Raw genomic sequence first — 19,904 nt, forward strand, 5'->3', positions numbered from 1 at the left:
TCAAGTTTATTCCCCAGATTTTGCACTATTCAAACTTCGTCTATGCTATCAGCGCACAGATCTTTCACAAACGCCGTATTTCGTTGTATTTACTTATCGGACTTCACTATGTAGGTATTTTTTACTGTAAGGTTGTTGTTTTTAAATTCTTATTACTCGTAATTTCCTATTCCGAAAAAGCCAATAAAACCTTTGTTCGCATTTGGCCTCTAAAGCCACTTTAGGCAATTATTTGTAAAGTGGTGTCAGTAATTACGTACATTAAACACCCACACGGTTTTGATTGCGGTTGTTTAGGATTATTCCTTTTAAGTCGACGCAAATGTATGTGTTTGTTTCTGAATAATTTGTTATTATTAAACATTTCGGCATTGAATCGTAGGCGCAGACCGACTGCGTAATGCGTATAGCTACGTTTATCTGGAATAAAATAAATAAATAATTAAAATGCGTTTATTTTCTAGCTATTTACAGAACAAAAACAATATATAAATGGCAAGTATTATAATGCGAGTAAATGTTAAAACTACAATTTACAAGGATTATTTAGGTATGTTACAAATAAATAGCGCACTTATTATACTTACTACTAATGCCGTTGAAGTAAATTATAATTAAAACTGAATGTAACGTTATTGCATTTCAGAGTATTTTATTAGGATGTCTACATAGTATTCATAGCCAATAAGCAAATATAGCTAAAGTTTTCTTTTCACTTAATAAGGTAACGAAAATTAAAATTTCGTATTTACAAAACCTACATTTTCACTTTATTATTGCATTCGGTTACATTATATACAAAAAAAATATATTGCAAATACATAGTAAACAGTATATGTAAACAGATCACTGGACACTGATATACTTACATATTTATCAGTTTATAATTTGTTTGGAGGAAAATCTAAAGTAGTATAGGCAGGCCTCGTTCTAGGAACTGGCGGGCGTCGGGGGCGCGGGTGAGTCTTCCCAACTTCAGTGCTCGTTACCGGCGCCTCGCCCTCTTCAGGCAAATATGGCGCTCGGGGGCTCAACACTAATGCCTTGTACGACGAGTGGGAATCGGCGATACTCCTGCCGTCTCCCTCATCCCTTCGAGAAAGTTCCGAAAAAGGTGACACAGATCGTTTCTCTAACACACTCGGCCCAGGTGTTTCCTCTTTAGGTTTTAATTCATAGGCGTTCTCTTCTTTTCTCTTAGGCTCGTCTTTCTTGAATTTCGTTTGACGTTCGATAATTTCGGCCGTCGTCAAATCCGAACCCTGGACGTCTGTCTCTAACGGTGTCGTAGAGAGCCAAGGTCGGGAGGTATTCGTTGTGCACCATCTGTCGTCCCTCTCACTGGCTTCTCCAAGAAGTCCCAATTTCTCCAAGTTTTGCAGCAAAAGGTTTTCGCTAGAACTGGCTGCTCTCATTTCAGTCTTCGAGTCTTCTGCAAGAAGCAACTCGGCCAATGGCGGGGCGAGTCCTAGGCCTATATTTCTTTCGTGATATACTTCAGATATCGTGGGTGTCAGTTCACCACTCATGTGTCTCACTTGAGCCATGGAGTCGCGACTACTCGTGCCCATTTTTGGTCTCGGAACGCGTTTTGAAGTAGACGGTTGGCTCAGTGCCTGATCAGTCTTGTCCTCTTCAGTTCTTCTCGGTTGCGAAGATGCCAAATCATAGAAAACGTCTAAATATCTCGCATGCGCATGTTCCGGTCGGCGTCTAAGAACAGTGTCATGGCCAGAGCTCTCCCAGTCGGATTCGTCTGAAGGTGGTCTTCTGGTGTAAAGAGTTCGAATCTTAGTTTGATGTGCCAAGGCCAGGGAGACGTCTCTGGGGGGCGCCGCAGTGGGTTGCGGCGCGGCTGGCGGCGACGGAGTGAACGCTGCGTCACTCTCCCCGCGGTATCTGGGCGGCGGCGGGGCGGGGGGAGGGGCTGTCCGGCCGTCGGGCTCCCCTCGCCCCACTTCTGAGGAAGCGGCAGACCCTCGCACGTACATAGTGAAAGCACCGCCGCAGGACCCGAGAGGTAGTGGTGGAGGCGGTACTGATGATACGCTGTCTTCTGCAAGGAAAACAAAGAATTTCAGTTTTGTTTTTGTATCTACCAATTTTATAAATCAACTAGAAATAGAAGACAACTTACGTCTGTGTTGCCTTGGCGGTGGTTCTCCGTCAGAATGCGGCTCCAAGTCTCCGTCGTCGAGAGAAGCAAGAGACTCTACGCTGGAACTCGATTCCAGACTGAGGCTTCTTGGCGCTTCTTGGGTATCTGTCATAAATATTACTTCATTAAAATATTGTCTACGTCACTAAACGTCTTGAGGCACTAACGACAATTCAATAAAATTGATACGATATGAGAAATAATGGATCTCATAAAATTCGACGTATCTAAGAACTCATGTGTGGCGAGTGTGCGCCCCGAGATATCCGTGCAAACCGCCTCATACGTTCCCAAACGCAATGCGATTATAGCGCCAACTATTATTTTTCTGGGAATAAAGGTACTTTCATCCTGGAAAAACAAATATTCCCGTGGGTAATTCACGCGGACGAAGTCACGGGCATAATGCTAATGGTATATAATTACCGAAGAGCGCTAGCAGGGCCTGCAGCACGAACTGCACGTGCCTGCGGTTGGCGGCCTTGCCGGTGCGCAGCGTCACCGCGTCCTGCCCGACCTCGGCCAGGTCGAAGCCCAGCGACGCCAGCAGCTCGTGGCAGCCGTTCACACGCCATAACCTTCAAACATAAAGAGATAGCATGGAAAATGTCCTAAGTATTTCCTTCATAGTAAATACATGAAAGTATAATGGCACTGACACTAAGAATATAGATTAAAACTAGTTTCCAGAAAAATGCACAACTCCTTGTACAATGCACAATGCTTGTAGATTGTACCTTGAATTTAAGATTATAGATTTATAAAGTCTTTTAATTTATTTACCTGACGTTAACAGCGACCTCAATCATCTCATTCTCCGCATTCTTCACCGAGAACTGCGAGATGACGGAGCGGATGACGCCGATGATGTCGTCGGCCACGTCACCGTTGGCTATCAACTTCGACAGCGCTTGCAGTGTAGTGGGGGTCAACCCTGTGAAGAGATACGTCGATTTAAGGTTGGTATACTTGTAGACTGAATTGAAAAGTAGGTAGGTGATATTTTTTATAACTTGGTGATCTAGAATAACAAAAGATGGATTATTAAATATGTTTCGAATGCAAATTACCTAGTAGAGCCTGGAGACTCGCAGAACATTGGGTGAGCCTTTCTTCTGGGTCGCTTTGTGGGAAGAATACGCTCGATGGGATCCCGTTGGCAGCTGGTTCGAATCTGATGACCAAATGTGTGATTAAATATTAACTTTAAAATAGTATAGAGAATTCATTTATTTGCATCAAATATATAACACCACCAAAAAGCTTCCCGAAAAATCTGTTTAAAAAGTCTTTGATTGTGGATAAAATATATGTTAACCTGAAGCCGACGCTCATGAGCAGCTCCTTCCAGCCCGTGGCGTTGTTGGCCTTGTTCTCGATGCTCTTCTGCGTGGTGTACATGGCGTTCTTCTGGCCGCGCACTATTCTCTGCAGCGACTTCTCTACCAAGTGCAGGCACACCCGCAGGGCGTCTCTGTAAACAATTTTGCCAGTTTAGCGATCTTTATTCGACTATTTTGTGAGAATATAACAGGAAACGGTACAGAAAATTTGTTTCTAAAAGCATTAAACCACCTCTTTTTATTATCGCTTCATCTTTAGTAATATCCATTAGCCAATCTGAACCAATAAAACTATCTGGAAGTTTCTCGGATAAGTTCACTGTCACTGTTTGTCTATATGTTACGTATCTATTTTTTGTAAATAAATAAATGATACATATCATTGATATCAATATAGGTAGTATAGTATACTGACCGGCACTTGTCAGGCGCGGCCAACAGTTCGCAGAGCGCCTGCCCCATGAGCGCCACCTTGTTGCTGAGGCGCACGTTGGCGCCCAGCAGCACCAGCCCCGCCCAGTGCGCCGGGTGCGCGAAGTGCTTCGTGTGCCGCACTGTCTGCATCGCGTCGCCCAGGGCCCTGGGGATCACCATTTATATATGAGTCCATAATTGCTGTCTAGATTGATGAGTAAATACTACGTGCACGACTCCCGAAAATATTTACATTTGATCAAGTTTCACTCTTTATTGGAAATTTCAACAAAATCTGTCTATGAAGCCATATTATGAAATCGCGCGCGAACCCGCGAAAACATAGGTAAAATACTGGGCGTTAACTCGTCTGAATCAACTTATGAAGAGGATTGACTGAGTCGACCTTATGATTTAAAGTGTCGTAGTAATATCGCAGTGAACGTACTTGGCGACCCTGGTCCCTTGCAGCAGCGCAGAATAGAGCGCCCTGTACAGGATCTTGGTGGCGGTGTCCTGCGGCGCGGGCCACAGCGTGAGCAGCACGGCCTGCGCGCCGGCCGCCAGCAGCGCGCGGCACAGCCGCGACACCCCCGCGCCCGCCTCCGCCTCCGCCTCGCTCTCCTCCGAGCCTTGCAGGGCCGCATTCGACGCCGCGCACGATATCACCACCTTTAGACATTACACTGGTTAGTTTGATGAACCAATAAAAAAAATACTTCGTGGCCCAACTGCTCAGTCAATCTGGATAGACCACGGGCACTTTATCTGTCGGAAGGTACTGTGCACAGTTAGTACTTAGAAAAAAGGCGAATCGAAGACAGATATTTAGTTTTTTATTATACGATAGAAACAATCTGATGATAGTTTCTAGCAGACCTTTGTAAGACTGAAAGAAATTACGTCTGCCAATTAACTCCGCTATTCGCTCATTTTTATATTAGTCTATGTTAGACTGTGTTAGATTTGATGTATTTTCTGTAAATGATGCAAAAATAAAAATGAGTTTCTACTAGTTTTCGATTCAAGACTGACTCTTACCAATCTTGCAGTTATCTTCAAATTCATGATCTCTGCTGCGGTCAGCATATATTCTGAAGCGGGAGGTAATTCTTCGTTGCTTGGAGGTAAATCCGCATCTAAAAAATAATATTGTATTGAATCAGCAATAAATCACGTGAACCTATTTATTTTGTGACTTTCGTGTCTGGATTTCTAAATACTCACTTTCTTCTTCGTTTTCAGTGGAAGTATCAGCGGCGCTGCCAACGCTAGTATTCAGCAATCGTTTGGCTTGCGAATCAACCTGAGTGAAAGATAGAAATAAAATTTTATTTATAAAAAAAAAAAGAATATGCGTCAATTTAAAGAAACAAGAATTGTTGTAGGTACAGAAGAATGTAAATAGTTCTCAAAACTTACCACTTCCCCTGGACTGAGCACAATAGCCGGCGTCTTCCAGCAGATGTGGGTGGCGAAGTGTACGCATTCTGCCTGAGGTAGCTGTGCCAGAACAGCTTCCTTGGACGCCTGGAATGGAAATTATGATAAATAGAAGTAAGTTCGTCGTGTAAGATCGTTACAAGATACATAGTAGGTATATGAGAACGTGCAAATAAGAGACTGCTACGTAACGCAAATTTGGCGTTGTATTCCAGCCTTCTCAGTCACATTCTTTATCTGCGGTAGAAAGTGTATCTTGGGCACAAACACTTTGTGTCATTTCTTATCATGTATCTTTTTAATATCTCTTTCTTGTATGAGCGAAATTGAAGATATGACGGGGTCTATAGCTTTCTCTGTCTACGATGATGAGATCCGCACCTGGTAGTCAGTGAGCGGGGTGACCCGCAGCATGTCGGCAACGAGGTCGGCCTCCTTGAGCATGGCCGGCGGCGCGGCCCAGCGCGACCCCACGCGCGCCAGCCCCACCACCAGGCAGCGCATGCCAGACTCCGAGCTGCCGGGAACGCCGCTGGCACCTAGTAAAACATTTTATATCATTGACTGGTAAAATAATAATATTAAAAGATTATTTTATTGGATGGATTAGGTAAATCAAAGAACTCTGGATGTGACCGATTGACTGTTAAATCCGCCTATTGTACTGTAACGAATTGTATTTTGGTGGCAATAAATAAAACACGACGGAGATGGATGGAGAATGATGGATATGAACTGAGTGGACTTCTGACAATAAAAGTCTCCGTGTCCAACTAGGTGAGTTTAACAGGTAGACTACGACCTACGCCCGGATGATGGATGGAAAATGATAGATATGAACTGAGGTGGACCACGGACAATAAAAGTGCTCGTGAACTTAACAGGTAGACTACGACCGACGGCCGGATAGTAAGTATGGACGATACCATGTTCGTGATGTCTCGCGTTGGCGGCGCGTCGCTGGTGGCGGTGGTGACGCAGCGCGGGCGCGGCGAGCAGCGCGTACCGCTCGCACAGCGGCTCGGAGTCGGCGCCGCGCAGCGCGCCCCACGGGCACGTGTACAGCGCGCCCTCGATCACCAGCACCAGCTCGCGCCGACCGCCGCAGCCGCGACGCCCGTGCGATGCTGAAAGAATAGGTATAAGGTTTTCTGTTCTTCATGATTTTAATTTACCATTAAGGCCTAAGAGGATTGATATTAGTTAGAATTAGAAATAATGTAGAAATTAGAATAATTTATTTGGAGCTTACAACATATTACAATTAAAAATAACAAAAAGTAAAAATAGCAAAAATTGTCCTTCTAGTTTTGTCATGACACAAGGTTATAACGCAGATTTTGACGTAGACCGATGTTTTGGGCAAAATGGAAAGTTTTTTTAGCCATCTAGTCTGTGACGCTAGATATAACGTCTAACGTCTGACAGAATGTAGTTATATATGAGTGAGTGTTTATTTTACACATTTTGATTAGGAATATTTTTAATACACCCGTAATAGGACACGGAATATCTTCTTTTCTACTAAATAATAGATATTGAATTAAAACTATGACAGGTGTGTGTGTGTGTCACATTACCATGGTTATTGTTGCAAGACGTGGGCAGCAAGTCTTCGAAAGGAGCGATGAGCATCTGGTACAGAGACGTGAGGCACGGCGGGCCCTGCCACGAGGGCAGCTTCTTGCGCGGGCCGTGCACGCTCGACCTGGCCACGTGCAACGTGTCATATTATGTATTGTTGAATATTTTCATCTAATAGTCTTCCACTACAGCGTAAGTCTTAAATTTCATCAAGTCATCATGCTATTTGGAGGTCCTGGGCTCGATACCCAACGCGGGCAAATATTTATACTTGTGTCTGCGGTTCTGGATGTGTTGTGCCTGTTTATGTGTTTGTGTCTATTGGACAAGACAAGCTTTGAATAAGATACCATAAGAATAAGATAAAAGCTTAGTGTTGGCCGCCGATTATTGCTTATCATCAAAAATTACTTTATATATCAAGAGATAGTGAATGGGTTGTACCTACTCGTATTTAGAAGGAATAAGGAATAAGTGAAAATGTGCGTTCCAGATTCAAACATTTTTCTTTGTTGACAATGACAAATGTTTTTTTATGTTAGGATGAAATTCAAATTATGTGATGTTATTTTTATATTTTAAATTATAACTAATTAGTTTCGCTTACAAATAGCAACGTCGCTGTTTTATTTTACACGATCATAAAAAATCAATCAAGAGTACACTCCAATATTTACTGCATGGGCTCGCAGAGGATATATTAAAGTGTTGGTGTTGTTCAGGGCCGGGCCATACCTGGTAGATCCTTGCAGACTGGCCACCGAGCCGGCCACGGAGCCGCCCACGGAGCCCACGCTGAACAACGAGCTCAGAGAATAGTTCGAAGAGTTCAGTAGATGATTGCGCGCCACCTGCGGGATATTTTAGACGTTTATTTTATTTATTTTTTATTTTTATTTATTACATATTATATCACCATCGCTTATTTAGCATTTACTAAAGCTAGAACAATTTTGTTTGCTGGTAAAAATAAATTGTAGAAATTAATTAATTTACAATACAAGATAGTTACAAGCAACTGTTTCCATTTTACATATGAGGCGGTATTTTAAGCGTTAATAAAGCGAACACACGCTTGTACTCTCACTTGTGAACTTGAAAAACGTGCATTGGTTTATTACCCGATTTCATCGGCCTCCACTTTGAATAGCGCGAAAACCCCGCCACGTATGTAATGTGTAACTTTGTGCCCTTATATCACAATGTGCTATTACCATCCTAGCAAGGCCAGTGGGTCGCTCGTCCGGGTCCCACTGCTCGTCCGGGTCCGAGCGCCTCTCGGCCGCTGTCTTCAACCAGCTCGACCACTCACTGATACACCTCTCCAGTTTACCTAATCCATCTGAAACACATTTTCATAAGGTTACGCTAAACATGATAGGAAGAAAATTAGTTTATACTGTTCCATATATACTTCGATAGCATACCAACTACCAAACTCATAATAACAATATATTTTTGTCTTTTATTAGATTATGATTGACCTTCGATTTCGATAGTTTTAATTTAGGTTCATTAGATTAAATCATCAACAATATTTGTAGTACCATAAATTATTATAGTCATAGAGAATCTTACTACTGTTGGGTTGCAGATCGTCAGGGCTGATGTCTGGTAAACTGTTGTCAGTGTCTTCAGACTCTTCCGTAAGAGGCACTTGATTGAACCTTAGTATACCTGAAATAAAAACTTTATATAAATAATGGCTGGAGTACAGATGGTACGTGATATTAAGTATTATAATTTGTAACATAAAGTGCGTTCTCTCCTTCCATTCAAACATAGTCAAAAACGTTAATCCTTTCAATATGTATCTGTTTGTCCGCGCCGCGTCTTCAGCTGGAGTTGGAAGTCGACACTAGACTTAAGGATTTAAGCAAATTTTTTTAACATCAATAATATAAATATCGTCTTATATTGAAAGTAAAGTTTTAATTTCTGGTAAACTGGCTTCTTTCTTCATTAAATGTCAAAAATAAGTATATAAGAAACTTGCCCTTGTGTGGCTGCAGGAGCCAGGAGTACAGCCTTCCCGCGGCCAAACTGTAATACAGCACGGGGGCCTTCTGTTTGTTTACCACCTCCAATATCTGGTCCACTGTGGAGGGGCTCCAGGGCTCCGACCTGTCCTTGCTCGGGTCTTCCGATGATGCTCTATGAAGACCCCGTGTTATAGGAAGGAAATTGAGTAAGTACATTAATTAAAATTACTTAATTAATAAGTTAATTACTTGGTGATCATGTTTATCTGCCTCCGACTGTACATTGCTAGAAATATCCAGTACTTATAAAGCATATGTGCCTTTGTACTAGTGGAATGAAAACAAATAAATTAATAGCGAACAACAACAAAAAAGTTTTTTAAATTCATAATTCATTCATTTCGTTGTGGAGCATAAGTTACTAAGGATCTGTTCCACTTGCTGATAAAATATTTGAAAGTCAAGTAACTTATTAAACGGATAGCGTTTAAAATTGTGTTTCACAATTGTTGGAACGTATAGTGATTATATTCTCCAAAGAGATCCAACACCAAAGTGTTGGATAGGGCGATCACATCAGATATTTTAACGAAGGCTCTAAAGCGTCAAAGTGAAAGAATAATAGCTACCTCTGTGTGGTGTGGAGTTCCAAGTTGGTCTGGTTGAGCGTGCCCGCGGGCCTGTCGGCCGCGGGCTCCAGCGCGCGGCAGCGCCCGCGCTCCGCCACCACCAGCGCCTCGGGGTGACGCCCTAGTTCTGTTACGATCATTGCAGTTGCAGTTAAAAGCATTCACTGAACAAAATAATGGATGGTTCTGATAGTCGTGAAGGATCATTAAGCGATTTCCAAAAAAGGAAGAGGTTATCAAAATCGATAATATACCTATTGTAGTTAAACCTACATAAATTAAAATACAAGAATTTTTGTTTTAAGGAATGTTTTCAAATTGATCACTAACGAGGCGAATACTTTCGGTTTTGAGGTAGGTATACTCGTGTACACGATAACTTACCGACAAGCACTCTCTGCAAAGCGTGGTGCGTGGAAGTGTACAGAGCGACGACCTTCCTGTCACGGTGTTTCTCTCCGCCCGACTCCAGCACCGCGAGGGCCGCTTGCAGCTGTTCCTTCGCCTCCTCCAGCTCGCCGGAGGCCCATAGAGCAAAGCCCAGTCTGTGCCGGACTCGAGCCTGCAAACATGTACGATATTTTAATATATGTAATGCACATTGTTGCAATAGGTGTGTTGACGACCTCGGTGGTGCAGTGGTAAAGTGCTCGCCTCTGAACCGAGAGGTCCCGGGTTCGATCCCCGGTCGGGTCATGATAGAAAATGATCTTTTTCTGATTGGCCCGGGCGTTGGATGTTTATCTATATATGTATTTGTTATAAAATATAGTATCGTTGAGTTAGTATCCCATAACACAAGTGTAGAACTTACTTTGGGGCTAGCTCAATCTGTGTGATTTGTCCTAATATATTTATTTTTATTTAATAGGTACATATATTATTTATTGCCAAAAGAAATATAAAAAATAGAAACATTACGATATATATCATAATATATATCGGTCATAAGTTGACTTATCATCAAAGCATGCTCATATACATGCTTAAATAAATTGAGATGTTAAATAACTATTCAGATTTATTCTCCGTTTACGAGACACATCGCGTCATGTTGCTAAGCGACGAGTAAGGAAACCAGACAAGTTACCTCCTCATCAACATCAGCCAAGCCCTCCGTGGCGGCGAGCGCTTGCCTCAGGTAAGAGACGGCGCTGCCGCAAGCGCCCATGGCGAGGTGCGCGCGGCCCAGGTCTGCAAGCGCTTGAGATCGCCCTCTTGAATCTCCTTCAAAATATATTATTCACATTAAATAATCACAATACAATATTTTTTATTGAACCAAAGAAAAATACAGAAAAGAATAAGTATCACACAATACAAATCAAGGGCACAAGGCGGCCTTATCGCTGAAGTGATGTTCTGCAATTAATTTAGTACGTCAAGGAGGTTATTGGTCTGTAAACTGTTGAAGACGTGCGAAGTAGAGGAATAGTACCTAACAGTAGGAAACTCGGACTCGTGAATTCTGATATCGTTTCTTTGTTGTTTCAAAGCAACAAAGTTTTTCAAAAACGCTTAGATGAGAGAGATAGCGTGTCTACTCGAGTCTTAAGAACTGAATGGACATAACTCAACGCTAAGCAACAAGCTTGTATCGCGGGTCCGATGGATACTAACATAGAAAAGGGCACAACACACCCAGAACCGCAGACAAATATCTGTGATCACAAGTGCTAATATTTGCTTCGTTCGGAACCGAACGACCTCCAGATAGTGGACGGGCATGGTGACATTGACCATTTCGTTAAAGAAGTTGTAGCGGTTCCTCTTCAAGATTAAATTGAAATGAAAAAAAAAAAATCAGTGAATGTAAAGCAGGTGTTTGTTACCAGCAGCAGTAGCATGCCTGAGCCGCGACTCGTGCCAGCGCGCCGCCTCGGCGTGAGCGCCCGTGGACGCGTGCGCCGCGCCCAGGCCGCCGCAAGCCCGCGCCTGACGTATTCACAATCTTGTTTATTTATTTATTTTATTTAGGAGAACCAACAGCTGTCAATACAGAATATATAACTTAAATAAAAAACGTTGTTGTTTTAGTTTTCAGATATAAAAATATATAGACTATATTTTTATATCTGAAATTTGGTACACGGGTAACGGGGTCAGATATAAAAATATATTAGACTACATTTATATATCTGACCTCGTTACCCGTGTAAAAAATTTCATAACAATCGGTCCAGTAGATTTTGCGTGAAAGAGTAACATAAATACATACATGCATACATACATACACAAACATACATACACACAAATTTTTGCATTTATATTATTAGTAGGGTTTGTAACAAATCATTGATTGAACCTGCAGATGTGTAAGACCGAGGCGGTGCGCCAGCTCGAGCTCGGCGCGGTGGTGGCGCACGGCGGCGGCGTGGTCGCCGCGCGCGTGCTGCGCCAGCCCCAGCGAGTGGCACGCCTCCGCCTCCATTATCTGATTGTTCAGTTCCCTGTTCACAAACTTTCGTGTTAGACATACTGAAGTAACCTAATTCTACCTCAAATCCCCTAATTCCCCTCAAGGGGGATTCCACGCAATTGATTGACTTCAATTCAGGCGGAAAGTTTCCAGCCGCTTTCAGGCCATGATGCCAGGGGCACATCTCGTAACTAGGAGTGACGGAGTACTATAGGTGTATTAGTATCTAAATACCGTACTATAAACTAGATAATATACGACAATATATTTGAAAATATAAGCAACAATCAACCTGCTAGTTCAAGCCAAACCTGACCGATTATGATGGTTGGATTGTTCATGGTGGTTCATCAAAATAGATGAACCATCATTTCATATTTAACTAGGTAGTATCTTTGATAATAATTGAAGGCGATAGAATAGGAAAGTTTTTGCAAAGTGGTATGTACTAACTTGGCAATATTCTTCTGATGCTCCAGACAGGACACGGCTTGGTCGAGGTTGTTGAGCGCGATGTGCAAGGCCCCGAGCTCCCCGTACGCCTGGGCCTTGGCTTCCGGCAGCCCCAGCTCGTGGGACACTACCAGCCTCTTCTCCAGGCACACCAGCGCTTGTTGGAGGTTCCCGATGGTTCTGAGAATGTAATGTAGCAATAAGATAGAAGTTGGCGTATAAAAGGAAGAAGGCGTTTAGTCAATAAATACATAGTTACGTGTACAGTTCAAGAAGTCATCGAATAGATATGTCATAGGCGACTAGCTGAGAATGCTATTGTTGCTCAATTCAAAGGCTTATTTTCAAGGTGCCTTACCAAGGTGCCAACCTTACCTAGGTTGCTAAGCTTGAGGCTTGTTTAAGTTTTCCGAATAAGTAAATAAATAAAAAATGCAAAGAGCATTTAAAAACGTGAAATATTTTAGGTTATTCCATCATCATATATAAATATTTTGTGTACACAGAAAACATATGTTTTCTGTGTATAGAATAAAGTTATGCTTATGATGGACAAAGACTTCTACTTTATCCTACAAGGTTTCGTTTTTAATACCAAAATCGCTCTTCTTTGATATTGGAAGAAAATATATAGTGGTTGTATAGCCGGAACAACTTTGATTTTTGAATAAAGTGACATAATTTATTTTAGCTGTTATAATGTATTTTTGTCGAATTATCAATTAGATTGTATTACAAGTATTGTTTGATAAGTTACTTGTGAGTCAATCCAAGTCCGCGATACGCCCTCTCCTGCTCCCTGGCGTTGTCCAGCTTGAGAGCCGCGGCCAGGTGCTGGTCGTGGTACTTGGCCGCCTCCTCCGGGTCGCCCAGCGCGTCGTAGCAGTCCCCCAGCGAGCCCAGCGCCCGCGCCTTCTCCAGCTGACACGTCGGCGTGTTCACTCTTTCTAGGATTGCTAGTTGCTGTAATATTATGTGTGGGAAATCATTTGTTGATTCAATTCTGAAAGAACCTCAATTCGTGTGATAGTGGGCCAGAAGTGCATAATTGTACTTTTTGTTTAACAAAGACAAATATTATTCGTTACAAAAAAATAAACAAAAATACAAATCTTTTCACTTTATAATATTAGGTTGACGTTGGAGAGATATGGAAAACACCTTGTCAGTCAGTGTTCTAATTAAAAGTCAACATTTCTAGAAAAGTAGTACATACCTGTTCCAAATACCCAATGGCATCTTCGTAATGTCCCATGTTAAGTTTCGCTATACCTAAATTTCCGTACGCTTGAGCTTCCAAAGCACAGTCTTGTAATTCTTGAGCTCGTTCTAATTGTTCCTGAAATAATTGATATTTGGTATCACCCACGCAAAACTTTTGAAATCTGCGCAGGATTAGAAACACCTAGCACATGCCATGTTTTTCGTTTCAAAATTAATCAAGTATATACCAAATTGGTACACACATACAGTATATACCAAATTGCTAAATACTTTGATACAAGGACAAAGAACATAATATAAACTAGTTTTCTGCGTGGTGATGTGCTTGTTGCCAGAGTAGAAATTCAATAGACGCGACTCATGGCTCTTGCCTGCATGTTAGTAAAGTCGAGATATAACGTTTCTTTCCTCTTCTTCGTGGACCTTGTCCACCTGTGACCTTTTGTATTGAATTGCTATATTTTATGTGGTGTTCGTATTTTTTGTTACACAACTTGCCCTGTAACATCTAGCAGCGTGCGAATAGTGTCCTAGAGCCATGTGGACGGCACCAAGATGTGAATGAGCTCTGGCCTCGCCGGCCGCGTCTCCTGCTTCTTGACGTAATGTGAGCTCCTGTTGAGTGTATAATTCATTTGGTATTTATCATTTTTATTTTTGAATACCCTAGGTAGTTGAAATTATGTCATGTCAAAAAAATGGTATGTTGGCTCAATTTTATATTTGTCTTTTTCATTAAAATTTAATTATTTTTTATTTTCTGTTTTATAAAAGCAAAACTAGTCAGTAGTTGTTATTGTATTCATAGTTACCTGTGTATGATGCCCCAAAGCCGCGTCAAGTCTCCTCTGCAATCTCCTTGCCAAACCAAGTGCTCCGCAGGCGGCTGCTTCTAGAGATCTATCGCGAGCCTGAGAAGTATAAAAATAACTACTGAAAAGCAAGCAAGCATTAACATATCCAGGGTTTTATAATGATGATGCAATCTGATAGGTTATTAAGCATATTCTTATAAACAAAAGACAATTAAGCTGTTATTTTACAAAATTTACGATGATATTAGTAAGTATTAGTTAATATAAAATTAATTATAATCTAAACTCTTCTACATTTATAAAAACACTTACTTGTCTAGCAAATCCAAGCTGCCTCTGGTACATCTTGACTGCCTCTTCAACATCACCCATTTTGATCAGCACATCCCCAATATTGCCCAGAGCCCTGAACTTGCCCTGAAGATGCTGGGTCATATGGGCTATAGCCAGGAAGTACTTCTGGCACTCCAAAGCTGTTTCCAAGTTGCCCAGGGCGAGGTGGGCCAGACCAAGGTTGCAGTACGCGCGGCCCATGTTCATCTTGTCTTGAAGGTCTTTGGCTAGTGAGAGGTCTTGGTCGTAATATCTGAGGAACAAAAGATCCGTTTTATATTTGCTGATAAAACTATATGGACTTATTTATGGTTAGAACAGCAGTTGTGACATTGACACGTTCATGGATCATACTGTAAAAGTTAGAAGAGGGCCAGAGATTTCGTTTCTTCGTCATCATCAACAGTCATTTAAGCGAACCTACTGTTATAATGACAAATGTTTATTATTCCTCACCTTACAGCTTCTCTATAATTCCCCAGACAATAATGCGCGTATCCCAGGAAGTGGCACGCCTTGGCTTCAGCAGTGACGTCCCCCAGCTCCTGGGACAGCATCAGATGCTGCTCGTAGTAGGGCACGGCTTGGGAGAACTCCCCTCGCGACGAGAGACAGTTGCCGAGGTTCAGGAGAGCGCAGGCTTCTCCCGCAGCGTCTTTCAGCTCTCTTGCTATACCTGTAATTTAGAATCGAATATGTAAGAGTATTTTGTAAGGAATATATACTATTCTACTCCTATTATGTAATGTAAATGCGAAATTTTGAATATGTGTAAGGATGCATTTTGATAAAATTTGCATAAGCTGGAATAGCACATAGGGTACTTATATCCTACAGGGGCGCAATTCCAGGGCATGGATAGTTGTTCTTTACATAAATGCGCTCCGTAAATAGAAAAACGTCATATCACGTATTCCAAGCACCTGGTAGGTTCTCATCATTAAAGCTTCGGAATTCCTGACATAGACCTCCTTGGTTTTGTTATCTTAAATTTCCTATGTAATTAAAAGTTTCTTACCCAAATGCGCTCTGTAATGAAACAGCGCCATATCATGCGCTCCCAGCGCCTGGTACGCCACAGCTAGGTTCCCATGGGTAGAAGCTTCGGAACTTCTGTCATGGACCTCCTTGGATATCGTCAGTTCTTGCTTGTGGTACTTGATGGCTTGTTCGTAGAAACCAGCGGCAGAGTATGCGTTGCCGATGTTCCCGTACGCTCGACCCATGCCGGCTTTGTCCTGTAATTAAATAAATAGATTTAGATTTGAATATTTTTACACAACAAGTGACATGATATCGACGAAAAATAGGCCGCTCCAGAACAAGATAGTCGGACAATCTAGATGATCTAGATGACAAGGATGCGTGGCGAAGTAGAGGCCTACCCTTTGCCCAGCAGTGGGACACCATAGGCATTAGTTTAAAAAGTAACATGACCCGATTATACTATGACCTCTACAAGACAGGTCGGATACTCCCGCCAAAATATATGAAGCAAATACGTTATTATGCACACTGTCAAATATCATGCAAGTTAATGCATCCCCAGGAATTCCGATTCGTAGTCTGATACATTTATGGCTTATTTCTTACATTTAATTTTAAGTCACATCAAAATCTCTGATGGATCTGTTTATGTAGATAATCTCGATAGTTTGACCGTAGAAATTGTATAGCTAACATTTATAGGAAATTATTAGTTAAAGCTGAATGGAGAGACAAAGACAATTAAATTTTACCTGTAACTGCCTCGCAATGGAAAGATGTGCTTGATGTAGCTTGAGAGCGGCGTCGTGTTCCCCCAGCAGCTGGTACACGATCCCCAAGTTGGAGCACGCCCGCCCTTCCCCCACCTGGAATGTTAAATTATATTATAATGTAACAACAGACGCGGCGTGGCGTGTAATTTTCGCTTTAGGAGGGCCACTCCATATCATAAAAGGGGATAAAACGCCTTAGATAGAAAAAGAGGTGAAACTAGACAGGCAGCAGGTCAATTGCAGTCGAATCTTTTAAAAGCGATTTGTTTTTAAGCATCTGAGTTTAGCCCAAAACACAACAGGTAACTCAAATCAAATCGCAAAGTGAGCGGGTACTTTACTTTGTACGTCTTACAATTTGTTATTGTGACGATAGTTTCCAATTAATAGCTCTATTACCTTATCTCTGGCCGCGAGGGCCACGTCCAGCTGCCGTTCATGCCACTTCTTCGCCTGTGCGTAGTCGCCGGCGCATCTAAAAATAAAGTTATATTCAATTAAATATGCGATATGATATAGTTATATTTTTTTTATATACGCACATTTAGAGTTAAGTATGTCGGCAGAATTTTAGCTCTCCTAGCGCTTCTTAAGGCGCTAATAAAAATTGAAATATCGAGTAATTAAATTAAAAGTTGTATAATAGGTGATCTGAAACCTGTCCCGCGACAACTTTATACTAATTAAATTTTGTCGTTTGATCATTACATAATGAAATATGAACAGTAAAACATTAATCAAGAAAGCATTTTTGAACCACTACCATATATATATTCTTTTCCGTAAAACCTCGTACTAAGTAATTAACAATATATTTTGAAGAAATTTGGGACTGTCTTATTTAGAAGACATACTTAAAAAGTCACTTGTACCTAGATTTGTTAAGTAAAATCGACGAATGTGAGCTAAAATTCTTCTAGAAAAGTAAATAAAATTATATTTACATTAAGTATGTCAGGAAATTAAAGTTTTAAATACAACAGTTTAGTCTACTATCGTCTGGATTAAGACTGATTTGGCATGAAATTATAAAAGTGAAAGAAAAAGACACGTTTAATCAACATACAGCATTAAAAATCCAATTTAAATGTTATGAGAATAATAAAAGTATTTACAGTGTTGAGTTGCGTTTACAGTGTGTTGTGCAAGTACTTAGTATTCAAATCAAAACTCAGAAAACTTAGTTGGTTCGGCAACAATGTTGAGGGATGTATATAAAATATCAAATTTCAGTAGTAAATAGCACAATGTTTCTGTTGTTTAGCAATAACTATAAGTTCCAAGACTTAACGAGAATTTATAATATTCGGTATATTAGAAATTCTAAAACGTTAACTCTTTAAGGCAAACGAGTTTCTTTATAGAAAATATGTGGAAAAGACACTACGAAAGTAGAGTTACAATGTCATATGCGACTACATGTCACTAGACGGCGGAAGTCATAAAAGCCATCAGATGCCATTAGGCGTCTTGAATAAAATCCGACACCAGTAAACAAAATAACAGAGTCGACAGGAAAGAAGGACTATTTATATATAATACTGTACGCAAATCGTTTATACCTAAACTAAATATAATGCCATTGATATATAAAACTATGCAACTTGTAACATCCTTCATCTTTAAGAGGGTGCTGTGGGCTCATTAGCGCTACGATCCTATTTTACGGATTCTAATTCATAAAATGGTAATACTTTTCAATAAAATTTATTACTTAATCATTAGATGATAAGTTTTATTAAAAATAAGTATTATACAATTTACTAAAGAAAAAGTTGCCTAGCGAAATCCTTGTTGGTAAACTGTAATACTCTCTAATAAAATCCTTTATCTAGTATATATGTAACTTAATCTCCCGTAGTATTTTTTTAATTTTCGCTATGGATTTTAAGAAATCGATAAAAATGTGAAGCGTGGGCGGGCAAAAATAATTACCTTGCAGCATGACCGAGCCCCGCGTAAGCCCTAGCTTCAATAGCGCGGTCGCCGAGGTTCTGTGCTATCCGCAGGACGTTCTCATGATATGCTATAGCCTGGGAGAAGTTCCGACGGTAGTGGTACGAAGACCCTAAGTTCGAATATGCTCTGGCTTCTTCCACCTGAAAAATATGGATAGATATCTTAAATAGGTATTTGAAAAGCTTCAAAATTGATCCGTTCTGCGCACCAATTTAAATAGCTCTGATTTGAACAGCACTAACGGTCAATAAGTATGTATAAAGTGCTATTCGAGATATAATTAAAATGTGTTTCTCCTAGAGCACCTCGAACTAAATAGTCACTATTAATGAGGATTATTCGAGTCGAAAAAATCCAATCATTATAAATAATAATTAACACAATAAGAAATTTCACTTTCTTCAAAACAAATGCTCATATTAATTATAGCTCTAGAAGCTGTAAAATTGTGAATCTATGTTATACTTAAATAAATCTATGTTTATATCAAATTGCGAAGTATGTATTAACGAAACAATGAACAACAATTGTTATGGTATATTTTTTATCTCTGAAATAAATATAGATCGACATAATATACTTTAAACACAAATCGCACCGTTTGACTCCGAAGTGTGAATATTGATTTTACTTGCCTCCTGCCTGAGTGAGGCAGGTTATTCATCCGTGGAAACGGTGGTTTAATGCATTAATGATAAGGTGATATCAAGAAATTAATTTTATTTATCTAACGGTGGTTAAACGTGGGTTACTTACAGGGAAATATATTATTTAATTGAGACTAGATTATGTAATTAAGAGTACCGGTGATGGACCTGATTAGATATAGTTGAGTATACTGACGATAATATGTTATTAAATAGACATTAAAACGAATGAATCTCCTTCCTCTAACAACCGCCCCCATACTTTAATCATTATTTCATATTAATATGTACCTACTAAGATAATCAGATGCATTTTTAAGGCGCCAGATAGATTCGCGCCAAACACATCGCATCGCGAACCTAAACATGAGCAAAACCAAGCTAACTCTTATCTTCGAGTAGTGCACAGATAAGTAATTTTAAGAAAAACAAATGAACCTGATCTCCAAGTCTTCTAGCCAGCCTTAGATGCTGCGTGTGGCAATCTACAGCTGAATCAAATTCACCCATCGCCAAGTAAACAGCGCCCACGTTGCCGATCTCCCTGGCTTCTTGCAATCGGTCACCCATCTGCTTAACCAGTTGCACGCACTGTTTGTGGCTGGCGAGTGCGTTGGGGTAGTCACCGATGGCAGTGTACACGTGCCCTAAGGATGTTAGTGCGGCTGCCGCTGCTTGCGTGTCCTGAAAAAATAATAATATTAGCTATTGCCTGTAGCTTTGTACGCGCGGAAAATAAAC

At 40.8% G+C, this 19,904-nt stretch overlaps 1 protein-coding gene and 1 long non-coding RNA gene across 9 annotated transcripts in view; one reads left to right on the forward strand and one right to left on the reverse strand.

Annotated features, from left to right (window-relative positions):
* Positions 1-441: 441 nt before the first annotated feature.
* LOC128679070 (uncharacterized protein) overlaps positions 442-19,904 on the reverse strand; it is an 81,056-nt gene continuing 61,593 nt past the window's right edge. The window contains exons 8-42 of the mRNA XM_053761054.2: positions 19,602-19,847; positions 18,493-18,656; positions 16,957-17,032; positions 16,537-16,650; positions 15,816-16,035; positions 15,254-15,473; positions 14,777-15,050; positions 14,462-14,560; positions 14,148-14,264; positions 13,642-13,764; positions 13,183-13,388; positions 12,426-12,605; positions 11,859-12,003; positions 11,386-11,488; positions 10,644-10,780; positions 9,938-10,115; positions 9,554-9,680; positions 8,939-9,096; positions 8,521-8,619; positions 8,157-8,284; positions 7,678-7,793; positions 6,939-7,066; positions 6,285-6,485; positions 5,740-5,897; positions 5,338-5,445; positions 5,143-5,221; positions 4,957-5,054; positions 4,364-4,587; positions 3,917-4,081; positions 3,477-3,632; positions 3,229-3,332; positions 2,942-3,092; positions 2,585-2,736; positions 2,138-2,263; positions 442-2,056 (exon numbers count right to left, since the gene is read on the reverse strand). Coding sequence (XP_053617029.1) covers positions 882-2,056; positions 2,138-2,263; positions 2,585-2,736; positions 2,942-3,092; positions 3,229-3,332; positions 3,477-3,632; positions 3,917-4,081; positions 4,364-4,587; positions 4,957-5,054; positions 5,143-5,221; positions 5,338-5,445; positions 5,740-5,897; positions 6,285-6,485; positions 6,939-7,066; positions 7,678-7,793; positions 8,157-8,284; positions 8,521-8,619; positions 8,939-9,096; positions 9,554-9,680; positions 9,938-10,115; positions 10,644-10,780; positions 11,386-11,488; positions 11,859-12,003; positions 12,426-12,605; positions 13,183-13,388; positions 13,642-13,764; positions 14,148-14,264; positions 14,462-14,560; positions 14,777-15,050; positions 15,254-15,473; positions 15,816-16,035; positions 16,537-16,650; positions 16,957-17,032; positions 18,493-18,656; positions 19,602-19,847 — 6,255 coding nt within the window. The 3' untranslated portion in view covers positions 442-881. The remainder of the gene's footprint in view (positions 2,057-2,137; positions 2,264-2,584; positions 2,737-2,941; positions 3,093-3,228; positions 3,333-3,476; positions 3,633-3,916; positions 4,082-4,363; positions 4,588-4,956; positions 5,055-5,142; positions 5,222-5,337; positions 5,446-5,739; positions 5,898-6,284; positions 6,486-6,938; positions 7,067-7,677; positions 7,794-8,156; positions 8,285-8,520; positions 8,620-8,938; positions 9,097-9,553; positions 9,681-9,937; positions 10,116-10,643; positions 10,781-11,385; positions 11,489-11,858; positions 12,004-12,425; positions 12,606-13,182; positions 13,389-13,641; positions 13,765-14,147; positions 14,265-14,461; positions 14,561-14,776; positions 15,051-15,253; positions 15,474-15,815; positions 16,036-16,536; positions 16,651-16,956; positions 17,033-18,492; positions 18,657-19,601; positions 19,848-19,904) is intronic.
* LOC128679073 (uncharacterized) lies at positions 6,395-11,528 on the forward strand. Of its 8 annotated transcripts, none has more exons than XR_008405712.2 (7): positions 6,395-6,497; positions 6,957-7,093; positions 8,537-8,662; positions 8,955-9,130; positions 9,959-10,125; positions 10,573-10,694; positions 11,392-11,528. It is a non-coding gene; the product is annotated as an uncharacterized LOC128679073 (long non-coding RNA). The 8 variants fall into 8 exon arrangements; XR_008405711.2 differs by lacking the exon at positions 6,395-6,497 and adding an exon at positions 6,513-6,803; XR_008405715.2 differs by lacking the exon at positions 6,395-6,497 and adding an exon at positions 6,782-6,803 and having other exon boundaries at positions 6,917-7,134.

Source organism: Plodia interpunctella, chromosome 21 (genome assembly GCF_027563975.2).
Source record: "Plodia interpunctella isolate USDA-ARS_2022_Savannah chromosome 21, ilPloInte3.2, whole genome shotgun sequence".
Lineage (NCBI taxonomy): Eukaryota > Metazoa > Arthropoda > Insecta > Lepidoptera > Pyralidae > Plodia > Plodia interpunctella.